Source organism: Mobula birostris, chromosome 1 (assembly GCF_030028105.1).
Source record: "Mobula birostris isolate sMobBir1 chromosome 1, sMobBir1.hap1, whole genome shotgun sequence".
NCBI classification, from domain to species: domain Eukaryota; kingdom Metazoa; phylum Chordata; class Chondrichthyes; order Myliobatiformes; family Myliobatidae; genus Mobula; species Mobula birostris.
In genome coordinates, this window is record NC_092370.1 from 100,549,913 (window position 1) to 100,564,688 (window position 14,776).

At 40.4% G+C, this 14,776-nt stretch overlaps 1 protein-coding gene across 1 annotated transcript in view; it reads left to right on the plus strand.

Moving 5' to 3' along the window:
- The window catches only part of col22a1 (collagen, type XXII, alpha 1), a 306,811-nt gene that overhangs the window by 175,996 nt on the left and 116,039 nt on the right, over nucleotides 1-14,776 (plus strand). The window contains exons 17-19 of the mRNA XM_072246143.1: nucleotides 7,566-7,610; nucleotides 9,226-9,264; nucleotides 12,895-12,924. Of these exons, the coding sequence (XP_072102244.1) occupies nucleotides 7,566-7,610; nucleotides 9,226-9,264; nucleotides 12,895-12,924 (114 nt within the window). The remainder of the gene's footprint in view (nucleotides 1-7,565; nucleotides 7,611-9,225; nucleotides 9,265-12,894; nucleotides 12,925-14,776) is intronic.

Genomic DNA, 14,776 nt, shown 5'->3' on the forward strand with positions numbered 1-14,776 from the left:
TCAGCAAAGTTCATTGCATTTATATATACATTTATACTGAATTATTCATGTACTGTACTTGGAGTATCCTAAAGAATTTCATTAATAAATTGTGGAATATAATTCTGAATTATCAACCAGTTGTATACAGTGACGAACTAAAAACAGCAATGACTGGATAATCTGTTTCGATCTAGGAAATATCAGAATAGCAGGGAATCTCTCCTGCTGCTCTTGGAACAGCAAAATAGGAATTTACACATCCACCTGGAAGAAAAGACAAGCTCTGATTTAATTTAATTATTTAAAAAAAGCAAGTTAACATTTCTTTCCAATGAGAGCAACCCCTAGAGTCCCACAGTCTATCCGTCTCAGATCAAATCATGTGCTGGATCTCTCGGCTGGATGGTATTCAGATTCAAGTGAATGGGTTCAGATTATGATCTAAACTCATACAATGAACTGGATTGTTCTCAACCCAGCCCATGCCTCACATACTTAGTTAAAAGACACTTCTATACCATTCAGTTGAGTTCTCCCTCTCTTAGTTTTAGAACAGCCATGAAAGTATGGTGGTGATCCTGGAAAAACAAATTCAGATGCAGTTTACCAAATTATTTAGAAAATAAAAGACAAGTTAGATTTACAAAGCACATTCTGCGATCCCAGGATACTTTAAACTTGTTAGCAGACCTCCAGTGTTTTGTCTTCATGTGGACCTGCACTATGCCCTTGCTGTATCTTTGACCTCAGCATTGCTCCTTCTGGCAACAAACCATTTTAGAAAGTTGTAATCTTTCTCACTCCCCCTCCCCAGACGCTGATGGGCTCAGATTCAGAGAGACTCCAATCTGGATTGCAAACAGAAAGAAATATGTGTATCACAGCCACTTAGGGCACAGGGGCTACTGCACAGGACCGAAAGAAGCCACAGAAAGTTGTAAATTTAGTCACTTCCATCTTGGGTAGTAGTCTCCATAGTAGCCAAGATACCTTCAGGAGTGCTGCTTCAGAAAGGTGATGTCCTTTATTAAGGACCTCCATCACCCAGGGCATGCCCTCTTCTCATACAGAAGCCTGAAGGCACACACTCAGCGATTCAGGGGCAGCTTCTTCCCCTCTGCCATACAATTGCTAAATGGACATTGAACCCATGAACACCAACTCACTTTTAAAAAATATATATTATTTCTGTTTTTGCACTATTTTAATCTATTCAATATATATACCTACTATTATTTATTTCTATATTATTATGTATTGCATTAAACTGCTGCTGCTAAGTTAACAAATTTCATGACACATGCAGGTGATAATAAACTTGTTTCTGATTCTGATTCAGTTCACAAGAGTGTTGTTAGCTGTCCCAAGCGCTAATAGGAATTGGGAATAAGAGATATCTCCTTTTAAACCAGGAGCGTATTTTCTTTTTAATTATAAATCATAGTTATTCTAGTGCATATGGATGGACAGGTTGTGGAAAGGCCCAGCTGTTTCACTGACAATAATTTTAACTTTCTGGTTTGTTCTTGGAATGTGAGGAACATCTGAAAGTTTGTTCTGGTGTTGTAAATAAGTGGCTTACTTGGCCATTTCAGGTCACAGGAAGAAAAGGCAATCAGTTAGGTCAGACCTAATCAGGCAGAAGCTTTCTTTACCAGTTTATTTTGCCATTTGGCAGTCTCAAAGTCACCTTAGGTAATATCAGTTTCTTTTTGTTTACCTAAATTTATCATGCACTGAACTAAATACTCAACCTGCATTTTTGGGGTTGCAACATATTTTATAATCCTTGTTGCTGGATCATTAATTCAATAACATTATCACTAACAATTAATTCAAATAATTGGTTGGTATTATCTAACCAATACTCCTTGAAGCACTTCTTATTTTCCCTTTGTTTCATCTCTCAGAACATAGAGTGAATACAATATAGAAGCAGGTCCTTCAGTCCACTGTCCCCACATCAGCCCATCATACCTATCTACATAGATCCCACTTTCTTGCATTAATTTCATATCCCTTTATGCCCTGTACATTCAAGTAGCAGTCAAGGTGCTGCTTAAATGTTGTTACTGTTTCTTCACCTGGCAGTTCATTCTAGATGCCATCTTCATGTGTGAAAAATTTATGCCTCAGATCTTCTTTAAACCTCCTCCCTCTCACCTTAAGCTTGTACCTCATCACAGTATAAGGACTATCTATCCTAATTTTTCATAATTTTATAAACCTTTATCATGTCAACTCTCAGCTGCCTTCATTCCAGGAAGACAGACCTAGCCCTCTCTCTCCTGATAACTCAAGAATTCCAGTTCAGGCAATATCCTTGTGAATCTGTTCTGCATTCTCTAACTTAATTGCATCTTTCCTGTAATGTGGTGACAATGTAATGTAATAAACTATACACAATACTTGAGGTGCAGCCGAACCAGTTTCATACAACTGCAACATAATATCCCATCTTTTATACTCGGTGGCTTTGAAAATGAAGACAACAATGCCGCACACCTTCCTCACCTCTCTGTCTACCTGTGCTCCCATTTTCAGAACTATGTGCTTGTGCCCCAAGGTCTCTCTGTTTAACAATACTCTGTAGGGTACTGTCATTCACTGTGAATGTCCTGCCCTCGTTTAACTCTGCAAACTGTATCATTTTGTATGTCTTGACTTTCTTCACCACTTGAGTGAGGGTTGCACCCTAATATTTAACTCAAGTGGCACTACTACAGTTGTAAGCAGTAATGTATAGCATAGTAGTAGGCAGCCGTCGATCCTAGGGGATCATGGGCTTGCGCCTCTGGTGAGCTGTGTCCTCTCCAAGGTACAAGCCTGGGTGGGAAGATTTGAAGAACAGGCTGTTGCCTATGCTGCGAGTTCCCCCTCTTCAGGTCACTGATGTAGTCCAAGGGAAGGGCAAGCGCCAATACAGCTTGGCACCAGTGTCGTCACAGAGGTTACCAGAGTGAAGTTGAAAACAACATCAAGCTGCCTTAGGGAACCCGCTCTGGATTTCTTCCTCAGGGTTTACTCCCAAAGCTTTTCCCATGGGTGGGTATGGCCTCAAGGCAGCAGAGGTTTCAAATCAGAGCTTTCCTTCTCCTAGGCGGGCTGCTGTCCAAGGCTGACGAGCACCACCTGCCTAAAAATGTATAACGTAAGAATATAAGAATTACAGCGAGAATAGGAAACCCAGTCCTTTGAGTCTCCTTTGCCAAGCATCAAAGTCACTGCTGTTCTTTTACCTCAGTGCCGTTTTCCAGCACTACTCCTATATCCCGTTATCCTTAGTGCCCAAAAATCGACATGATCCCTGTTTTGAATTTGAACATCATGACTCAGCTGCCATGATTGTTTGGCGTATAAAATTCCCCATCCTCTGAAGAAATTTCTCATTGTCCTGGCCAATCCTTCATTCTCCAACTTTGCTCAGTTGGGACACAGATGATATTTCCCTCCCTTAGAGGACCAAGGATGTTTGAAAACCTCTTCCCCCAAGGAGGTTTGGAAGCATAGTTATCAAACACATCAAAGGCAGAAATAGACATTTTTGGCCTTTGGGAGTTGAGGTTTATGGTTAAAGACAAGGAAACAGTTTAGACACAAAAAAAGCCATGAACTTTGTGACTGATGGAACAAGTTCAGGTGTCACATAGCCTAGTCCTGTTCCTGTTTCATTAGTTTTGCTGTTCTTGGGCAATTTTTTACTTAGTTCTCATCCAGTATCTTCTTCTTTCTCTCTCCAGGATACTAAGAGTAATCATAATAATACAGGAGTTTAAAACCTTACCTACTATATTGGAACAATATTTTCACTGTGGCCTTACTCTATTAAGGCAGGCAGTTTCTATAAGCAAAGGCACAATTCAAAAAATATCATATGTGATATTCATGTTCCAATTGCAAGGCAGAGAACTTTTTGGGTGGAAGGATAAATAATTTAAGTCATCTTAAATTGGTATTTCTAGTTAAGGATCAAATCACAAGCTATTGAAAGCTTGCTAGCACTGCATAATATTAATAGCTGGCTGTCCATCACACATAAATAAGAAAAGAAATGCCAACAATACTGGCGATACTCAGGTCTCAGAAAATTAAAGACTTTGCTAGTTTTGTGCCAGGGCTTTAATTTTTTACCTGAAACTATTGATAATATTTTAAAGTTGTTGATTTTCACAGAACAGAGCAAATGGAACTGATTAGCTATGATCACAGGTTCATTAATCAAATAATAGGCAATTTCTTAAAACAAAGTAAGTCAGCATTGTTGCACCTGTGCTTGATATTTGAGAATGATTCAAAATGAATAGATCAAATCAATCAGAATGTCAAATACAAAAATTGCTGGTGAACGCAGCAGGCCAGGCAGTATCGATAGGAAGATGTACAGTCGAAGTTTTGGGCTGAGACCTTTTGTCAGGACTAACTGAAAGAAGAGATAGTAAGAGATTTGAAAGTGTGAGGAAAGCTAAGAGCTGGAAAGTTGATTGGCAAAAGGGATATGAGAGGATCATGGGACGGGAGGCCTAGGGAGAAAGAAAGGGGGAGGGGGCATCCCAGAGGATGGGCAAGGAGTACAGTGAGAGGGACAGAGGGAGAAAAAGAGAGAGAGAAAAAATATAATAATAAATAAATAAATAGGGGATGGGGTACGAAGGGGAGGTGGGGCATTAATGGAAGTTAGAGAAGCCAATGTTCATGCCATCAGGTTGGAGGCTACCCAAGCGGAATATAAGGTGTTGTTCCTCCAACTTGACAGTCGAGGAGCTCGTGGATAGACATATCAGAATGGGAATGGGGCGTGGAATTAAAATGTGTGGCCACTGGGAGATCCTGCTTTCTCTGGCGAACAGAGTGTAGGTGTTCAGCGAAACGGTCTCCCAGCCTGCGTCAGGTCTCGCCAATATATAGAAGGCCACATCGGGAGCACCGGACGCAGTATATCACCCCAGCCGACTCACAGGTGCAGTATATCACCCCAGCTGCCTCACCTGGAAGGACTGTCTGGGGCCCTGAATGGTGGTGAGGGAGGAAGTGTAAGGGCACGTGTAGCACTTGTTCCGCTTACAAGGATAAGTGCTGGGAAGGAGATCGGTGGGAAGGGATGGGGGGGACGAATGGACAAAGGAGTTGCGTAGGGAGTGATCCCTGCGGAAAGCAGCGGGGGGGGGATTCCCCTCTCCCCCTTGCTTTCTCCCTAGGCCCCCCCGTCCCATGATCCTCTCATATCCCTTTTGCCAATCAACTTTCCAGCTCTTAGCTTCATCCCTCCCCCTCCTGTCTTCTACTATCATTTTGGATCTCCCCCTCCCCCTCCCACTTTCAAATGTTTTACTATCTCTTCTTTCAGTTAGTCCTGACGAAGGGTCTCAGCCCGAAACGTCAACTGTACCTCTTCCTATAGATGCTGCCTGGCCTACTGCATTCACCAGCAATTTTTATGTGTGTTGCTTGAAATTCCAGCATCTGCAGATTTCCTTGTGGTTGCAGAATGTCAAATTTTGTTTTTACCTGGCTAATGGCAGCTGAGTTTTTAGATAGACTGACTTTTAAAAAGAAAGGTGTTACTTAACTTTAGCAGTTGCCACTTTCTGTTCACTGTAAATGGTTGTCAGTATTTTCCAAGCTACTTGTTGAATCAAAAGAGATAAAGAGCTCAACGTTTTTTCTAATGCAAGCTCATTGTTCAATTTCTACTTTGCACTGAACAGTTATATTCAGACAAACTCAATGCAGTTGGACTGGGGAAGCTGAAACAATGTTCCCACCATCAGTTATTATCTAATCAGGCCACCCTTTCTCCATTTCATACAGTATTTATGTGACCGTTAGTACAAGACTGAATTTGGTTATGGGTTCCCTATGATTAAATGGGCTAAAGAAATTTGATCTGATGAAATGAGTACTCTTTGTCACCTGCATCTTAACTGTCACCAAAAACAGTTTGCTCATTATCAGATTGTTAATTGTACTATCTGCTCCCTGTCCACTAATATATTGATTTTAAGATTTTCATTCTCATAGTTAGATCCCTCTATAATCATGCACCTTAATATATGCACTTGCAGAATTGAAATAACACAGGAAGTTTTTCATTACCACTTATTACTTTCATTGCATGTTCTTTGGACTATCTCTCTCTACCTTATTTTTTCCAAAGTTTTTTTTTTCCATGCCTTCATTGGTCACTTTTCAGTTACCTGTGCCCTAAACTGTAATTTTATCTTCAGACCCGTCCACCTCTAAACCTCAGAGTTGCTGCCCATCACTTGGAACAGGACTTAAAAAATTAAGAAATAATAGCAGGAAAAGTAATTGATTCCTTATGCCTGTTTCAGTTTCAATAAGATTATAGGGGATCTTTAATTGTAGTGCCACTTCCTGTACTAATCCTGCATTGATTCTGTTAATATGTAAAAATCTTTCAATAAATCTTTAGATGTGCTCAGTGACTGAGAGTCCACAGCCCTGCATGCAGAATTCTTAAGATTCACACCCCCTGAGTGATGAAATTTCTTCTCTTCTTTGCCCTTAATGGTCAACATCTTATTTTGAAACCGTGAGCCCTCATCTAAGCCACGCCAATAAGTGGAAACATCATCCCCTGATCTACTTTTTTCTTAAACTCTAAACAGTTTTTATATATTTCAATGAGATCCAGGTATCATTTGTTTAACCTCCAGACAGCATGGGCCCCGTCTGGTTAATCTCTACTTGTACAACAAATGCACCGTTCCCGAAATCACACCTGTGTATGTGGTCTCACCATGGCCTTTCATAACTGGAATGTCTCTGCTATTCTGCTCAATTCCTTTAGCAATAAAATCCATTTGACCGTTTGCCTTTTAAATTGCTTGCTATACCTACACATTGGCTTTTAGTGATTCATGTACAAGGTTCTTCTGAGCTCCAACACCTTTTAATCACCACCATATGAAAAATACTCCAAGTTTCTAGTTTTTCTAGCAGATTGAGTAACTTAATATATTTTTTTCACTTTTTCCTCCATCCGCCATGTCTTTGCTCATTCATGTAACCTGTTTATATCCCCTTGAAGCTCTCTGTGTTGCCCTCATGGTGAACACTGCCACTTAGCTCTGTGTCATAAGCATTCTTGATCTTCGCAGACATATCATTAACATAAATAAGACATGAATAAATAGGCTTCCAAAATCAATCGCTGTTAGTTTGTGCTGGCAAGCTAGATGGGACTTTTATTTTATTTCTACTGATTATTTTCTGTCCTTTAATCAACCCTCAATCCATACCATAAATAACATGCTCTCTTTAGCTTTCAATATATGTATATTTAATTCTTCAGTTTACCTTATTGAAAACCTTCTGTAAACACGAATGTACCACATCAATTGATCCTTTCATATTGATTCTGCTGGTTACAAACTCTAACAGGTTTGTTAAACAAGATTTCCCTTTCATAAATCCAGCTTGGCTCAGCCAGTCCCAATTACCTCCCCTCAGCTCTTCTTTGATTCACCTCCAAATTCTGAATAAAAACATCATGGAGTGTCTTATCAGTTAACACTTGTATATAAAAGAAAATTGTAATTTTATTCTATTCTTATTCTCAGGGTGCAACAGGTTTTCCAGGACTTCCTGGGGACAAAGGGGAAAAAGTAAGTATTGCAGAAAAAAGGTTGACAAAAGAAAATTAAAATCATTTATGGTGTAGAGCATGTTGGTGTCTGGAGAAACTGCTATAGAATTAATAAACCAATCCTATTGTATGTGACAGAAAGAGGCCTGCATGGTAAACAAGTAAAATATTGTTGCTGCAGTACTGTGGGGGGAAGAGTTCTTCAATTTCATTAATTGATGTATACAAGCACCTTTGCAACAAGATGCCGTACATGGTGTTAAATTAAGGGCATTAGTGCATGCAATACTCATGCCTACCAGAAGTGTGCAAAGTAGGCAGCTCATAATGTCAATCATTCTTCAGGGTTATGACCCAAGGCATCAGCAATCCCCCCCCCCGCCCCCACCCCCACCCCCACCCCCACCCCCACCCACTACAGATACTGCTAGACCTGTTGAGTTTCTCCAGCAGATTGTTTGTTGTTCCAGATTCTAACATTTGCAGTCTTTTGTGTTTCTAGCCTGCAATGCTGGTTTGATATCAATGTTGCAGCTATATAGGACCCTGCTCAGACCCCACTTGGAGTACTGTGCTCAGTTCTGGTCGCCTCACTGTAGGAAGGATGTGGAAACCATAGAAAGGGTGCAGAGGAGATTTACAAGGATCTCGCCTGGATTGGGGAGCATGCCTTATGAGAATAGGTTGAGTGAACTCGGCCTTTTTTTCTAATAGTGACGGAGGATGAGAGCTGACCTGAGGTATATAAGATGATGAGAGGCATTGATCATGTGGATAGTCAGAGGCTTTTTCCCAGGGCTGAAATGGCTGGCATGAGAGGGCCACAGTTTTAATGTGCTTGGAAGTAGGTACAGAGGAGATGTCAGGGGTAAGTTTTTTTTTACGCAGAGAGTGATGAGTGCATGGATGGGCTGCCGGCAATGGTGGTGGATGTGGATACGATAGGGTCTTTTAAGGGACTCCTGGACAGGTACATGGAGCTCAGAAAATTAGAGGGCTATGGGCAACCCTAGGTAATTTCTAAGATAAGGACATGTTCAGCACAGCTTTGTAGGTTTTCTATGTTTCTAATGCTGTTAATTCATACAAAGTGAATGTTACTAACAATGCCAACATTTGCTAATTGTCCCCGGAGGAAGAGAAAATTAACTCTCACATTGTTGGTTAAGAGGATTCGTGTATAGTTTGACTAGTTAAGGTCACAGTTTTCTTCTCTAAAAGACATTCATTTGTTCTAAAATGCAATCTGTTGAAATCTGTTTTAGTCACACCATGTCCCTTTAAACCTTTGCTATCCATGAACCTGCCCAAATACCTTGAGGGTCGTTCATGTCCCTGCCTCGACCATTTCCTCTGGCATCCTGTTCCATACAAGCATTACCTCATTTGTGAAGAAGTTGCCTCTTAGATTCCTTTAAATCTTCTAACTTGAAACCTTTACCCTTTGGCTCTTAACCCTGTTGATTCCCTAACCCTGAGACAAAGACTGTGTGCCCCTCATGGTTTTAGAGACCTCTGTAATATCACTCTTTGGTTTCTGACATTCTAAGGAAAAAATCCTAGCGTGCCCAATCTCTTAGCATCATGAAGGTCAATTTTCAGAAGCATAATTTGTTTCCTGCATTGTTTTATAGGGAGAAGCTGGACCTCCAGGCCTACTTGGGAGTGTGGTGGTAAGTGTTCAAGCAGTAATGTGCAGTTGTGATGAGGATGAAATGATCTCTTAAATAAATCAAGGCGTAGGACATTCAGAATTCCAACATTCCAGATTTTCTCCTCTTTCTGTCAGATTGCCTAAACAGGACCAGGCAATAGTGTTGTTTCCTTTGTCTTTGTATACCATGCAGATGTACAGTTACAACATCATTTGTGATTTGTTGTCCATTCTTGAAGGTGAGTTTATAAATGTGTGCATGTAATATCTCCCTGGTGTAAGTGGGAATGCAAATAATTGCTAAGCATTTTGCATCTATTTTAAATATCTAAAGTTACTCTTTTTTATGCTGATCTTTCAGCTGATAAATAAACAATAAGAATCTAAAACAATTGTAGAAGCACAGAGAGAAAATATTCTATTATTTCTGAAGTGATTTTGTGGGATGAGTAAAGGTCCACATTTAAAACCATTGAGTCTCATCTGTGTTGCAAGGAACGGGTGAACCCAAACGCAGGACACAGACACAGAGGTAGAGTAATCTAAAGTGTGTTTATTAACGGTTATAGGGCAGGCCGGGGAATGAGGATTAGGCAGAGGAATGCCGAGGAGTGAGCAAGGCTTGACCGGGGATCGAACCCAGGTCACTATGGTGGGAATGTGGCATTTAACCACCGAGCCAACAGAGAGTGTAGGTGGGCGGCGGAAGGAGGCAGAACAGGGATGCAGACCAGGGTGTGAGCGTGGTTTGAGGAGAATAGCAGGCGGGAGGATGAACGGGAAGACAGGCAGCATGCAACACTCCTATTAACACAGAGAGACAGAGTTAACACCGGCAAACCACAGTGCGGAAACAACACTTAAAATTTACAATTCTAAGCAGCTGAGAGACAGGGTTAACACAGGCAAATAGCGCAAATTCCAAACTTAGAATTCACAGTTCTAAGTGGCCAAGAACATGAACAACCACACAGGCTGAATCAGTGACCTGGCCGTGAGTGGATGCAAAGCCAGGATGTTTATGCTGCAGGCCTTGATGAGAGTCAGGTGTGTTGCAATCAAAGGGAATTAGGAGAAAATGGGGAATTAATGGTCGGGATCATGACAGTCTGAGCAGCTGGCCTCTGGAGTTGGGAATCCAAATATACAATGTTTATGCCCCCAACCTCTAAACATTGTATATACAGGTCATCAGTTAACGCAGTTTAACGAGGTAATAGTACAGAACTCTTAAATTGAAGTTTCTTTGGTGGTAAGTCAGCACTGGTGCTTATTAATTCTTCGTGGAGGCTGTGCTGTCCTCATTCAGACACCGAGTGACAGTAAGGTCAAAGACTGGGTAAGATAAAGGAGAAATTCACACATTATCCACAGGTATCTCGAGTTACAGCCTGATCAAGAGATGCAATGAGAGCTTCCTAATCAAGAGCTCTCAACACCATGCAATGCAAACATTAAAGCACAGTACAGGTACTTCATCCTACAATGTTGTGCAGACCTTTTAATCTACTACTTGATTAATCTATCTCTTCCCTCCTACATAGCCCATTACTCTGCATTTTCCTTTCATCTATATACCTCTCTCAGTCTTTTAAATGTCCCTAGCATATCTGCCTCTACCACCACCCCTTCCAGTGCATTCTAGGCATGTACATCTCTCTGTGTAACAAACCTGCCTCTGTCATTTTCCCTAAACTTTCTCCCACTCACCTGAAAAGAATATCCTCTGGTATTAGAAATTTCCAGCCTGGGGAAAAAGGCACTGGCTCTCCACTCTATCTATTCTTTTTATCATATTATATACCTCCAAGTTCTCTCACATCCTATTTAACTCCAAAGAAAAAAGCCCCAGATCACTCAATCTTTCCTCTTAAGACACGCATTAGGATCTAGCAACCAGCCTGGTAAATCTCCTCTGCACCTTCTCTAAAGCTTCCACATCCTTCCTATAATGAGGTGACCAGCAGTGAACACAATACTCCAAGTAAGGAGTACTTGCTCAGTGTAAATACTCAGAGGAAAACATATATGGTTTATTAACAATTGATGATTTATATGGAAGTACTTGCATTTATTTAGAATGTGGTACACAGAAAACAGACCATCAAGTCCCAGATTCTTCCTCTAACCTCTCTTTTCACTAAACGTTCAGACAGTTGACACCGGACAACAATTTTTTTCAAAAGTGTTGCTTCCTCAGAATTTTTTTTTGTTTACGATATAATACTTAAAGCTGAACACAAGTGTAATTTCAGACTACTTGTATCATGTAGGAATTTGGTGAAACAAATTAACTTTTATTAAATATAATATTTAATTACATAATGGGGCTGATAATTTGCAATGGTTCAACAAAGCTAAAAATGTTTTGTTGATTATTTTCATTTGTGCTCAGTGCCTGAAGCTTCATGCTTAAGTGGCCAACAATAATCAGTCAGCATTGATGGATTCCAATTGCCTTAGAACTGTTTCTCCATGACTGCGATGACCTGGTGAAATCTTTCACCTTGCTCATCACTGACAATACCAAAATTTGCAGGGAAGAAGTCTAAATGGGAATACAAAAAAATGGATCTTTAGTGATACGTTCTATTTCATGATTTTGTATGCTTGAATTATGTTGTTAACCAGCTGCACATAGTTTGTTGCTCTGCAGTTGCCAAGAAAATGTTTAACAACATCCTTGAATACCTTCCATGCAATTTTCTCTGGTCCCGCTAGAGGTTCATCAAGTTCCCTGTCATTGATGACCTGCTTGATTCATGGACCAACAAAATGCCTTCCTTAAACCTTGCCATCAGTTACTCTGACATGGATTATTAATTGAAATAATAAGTATAGGCGTGTGATAGGAAAACTTCATGGTGATTTTCATGACCAGCAGCCCAAAATCCATAAAATACACCCAAAAGTATTGAAGAAGCAAAGTCTTTGCTGTTGAGTGTAACTGTCACTTTCCCTCTTGTTCTCACTTTCATATGGCCCATCTGTTTATTTCCCTTCCTTGATATTTCACTCCCCAAGTCAGGAGAAAGCTAACACCCAAAACCCCTTACAAATCCACAAAGTCCCACAATTATAGCAACTGACACTTTCTGTCACCTTGAAAGGATCCATTCCATTTTTTCAGTTTTTCTTTCCCCCTACACTATAACCTATCCATGATTCTATGACTAGGTTGTCTTTAACTGTATTCTGAACACTTGCAAGCCAGTGTAACAGTTTGTTGTACTGTTAGATTGTAAGAGATACTTTCCTGTCCTCTGGTATTGAAGTCAGACGGGAGAGAGCAGAGGAAAGAAATTCCAGGGTAAAACTTGAGCCTAAAATTGACCTACAGTATGTTTCCAATCATTACTGTGCAAAAAGGTCTGGAGTGATCATGTGTACAAACCCCAATCAGCCTCTAATTTGATGAACGTTGCAAAATATCAACACCACATTTAAGCACTTTCTGGTGCTTAATTATGTTGGAATTACTTTAACATTTTAATGATTTAAGAGACGCATAAAATGTAATCCAACCACCAGCACAGTTTGATAAAGTCAGAATCAACAACTTTAGAGAAGCCTGCATTTTATATTTCAATCAGATGCTCTTGTTTCACAGTTTTACCTTGTGGATTAACCATTCCATGTTTTCTTTCAGGGGGATCTTGGTTACTTAAAAGGAGAACGAGTAAGTGTGATGCTTGTATAAAAGTTGCCACAAGGAGCTATGAGCTTGACTTTACATTCTAATTCTAGTCAAGGTAGTTGTGCATTGCTGACTAATAACTCTTAAACTTTCAATGAAATTGTCCACAGGTGTAGCGCTGCCTTGATGGGACTTTGTGCTAACTTTTATGCAGACTCCATTACAGAAGCAAGAAAAAAAGCAAAACGTAGTGCTGCTGCCTCACAGCTACAGTAGTCCAAGTTGAAATCTGACTTTGGCTGCTGTTGATGTGGAGTTAGCTCATTATTCCCGTGACCACGTGGGTTTCCTCAGAGAGCACCAGTTTCCTCCTACAACCCAAAGGCAGGTTGTTATTAGGTAATTCCTCTCAGTGTAGGTGGGTGGAAGGAGAATAAAGGAAGAGTTGATGGGTAAGTGAACGAGAAAGGTTACAGGAAAATAAGTGGGGGAATGGGACTGAGAGAATACTTTGAGAGCTAGCAGAGATTCATTGGGTCTGAGTGGTCTTTGGCTTCATGAAGATGTATAAGAAATGTATGTTTAAAAAGATTTAGGCCAAACGTGGGCAAGTGGGTCTAGCTTAGATAAGCATCTTGGTTTGCTTGGATAAGTTGTGCTGAAGGGCCTCACACTGTGCTACATTACTCAATGGGCAGCGGAGAAACAGAAATTTTAACAAAGTCTCTGACAGTCAGCAACAGGTCCCGGGAGAGTGCTGTGGAGTGGAAGGACCAAGGACTGCACACAAATTCAGATAGATGGAGTGGTCAAGAAGGTTTCTGGCATGCTGGTCTTCATCATTCAGGGCATTGATTATAGGAGTTGCAGTTGTTTGAGAAGTTTGTGAGGCCATGTCTGGAGTATTGTGTACAACTTTGATTATACTGTTATAGAAAAGATTTCATAAAGCTGGAAAGAGTGGAAAAAATTGAGAATGTTGCAAGGAGTCAAGGGCCTCATTAGAGGGAGAGGTTGGGCAGGGGAGGACTTCAATGCTTGAAGTGTATGATACTATGGAATGAACTTGTAGTGATAAGGGGCATAGATAAGGTGAATTCACTGAGACTTTATCCCAGGGAAAGGGAATTGAAAAACTATGGGATATGGGTTTAAGGTGAGAGAGGCAGGATTTTTAAGTAACCTGGAAGGCAGCCACTTCATGCAGGAGCTGGTGCATATATGGAATGGGTCTCCAGAGGAAGTGGTTGAGGCAGGTGATGGTTGATTATGTAACTACTTTATTATTCTCACATGTACTGAGATACAATGAAAAAATTTGGTTTGCAAGCCATCCAGATAGATCATTTTGATCATAGGTACATTAACATAGTACAAAAGAATAAAATAATACAGAATTCAGAAAGTTAAACTTCAGAATCAGAATCAGGTTTAGTATCACCGGCATGTGACGTGAAATTTGTTAACTTAGTAGCAGCAGTTCAATGCAATACATAATCTAGCAGAGGAAAAATAGTAATAATAATAAAAAATAAACAAGTAATTCAATTAGATATATCGAATAGATTTTAAAAATGTGCAAAAACAGAAATACTGTATAGTTTTTAAAAAGTGAGGTAATGTCCAAAGATTCAATGTCCATTTGGGAATCAGATGGCAGGGGGGAAGAAGCTGTTCCTGAATCTCTGAGTGTGTGCCTTCAGGCTTCTATAGATCCTACCTGATGGTAACAGTGAGAAAAGGGCCTGCCCTGGGTGCTGGAGGTCCTAAATAATGGACACTGCCTTTCTGAGACACCGCTCCCTAAAGATGTCCTGGGTACTTTGTAGGCTAGTACCCAAAATGGAGCTGACTAGATCTACAACCTTCTGTAGCTTCTTTCGGTCCTGTGCAG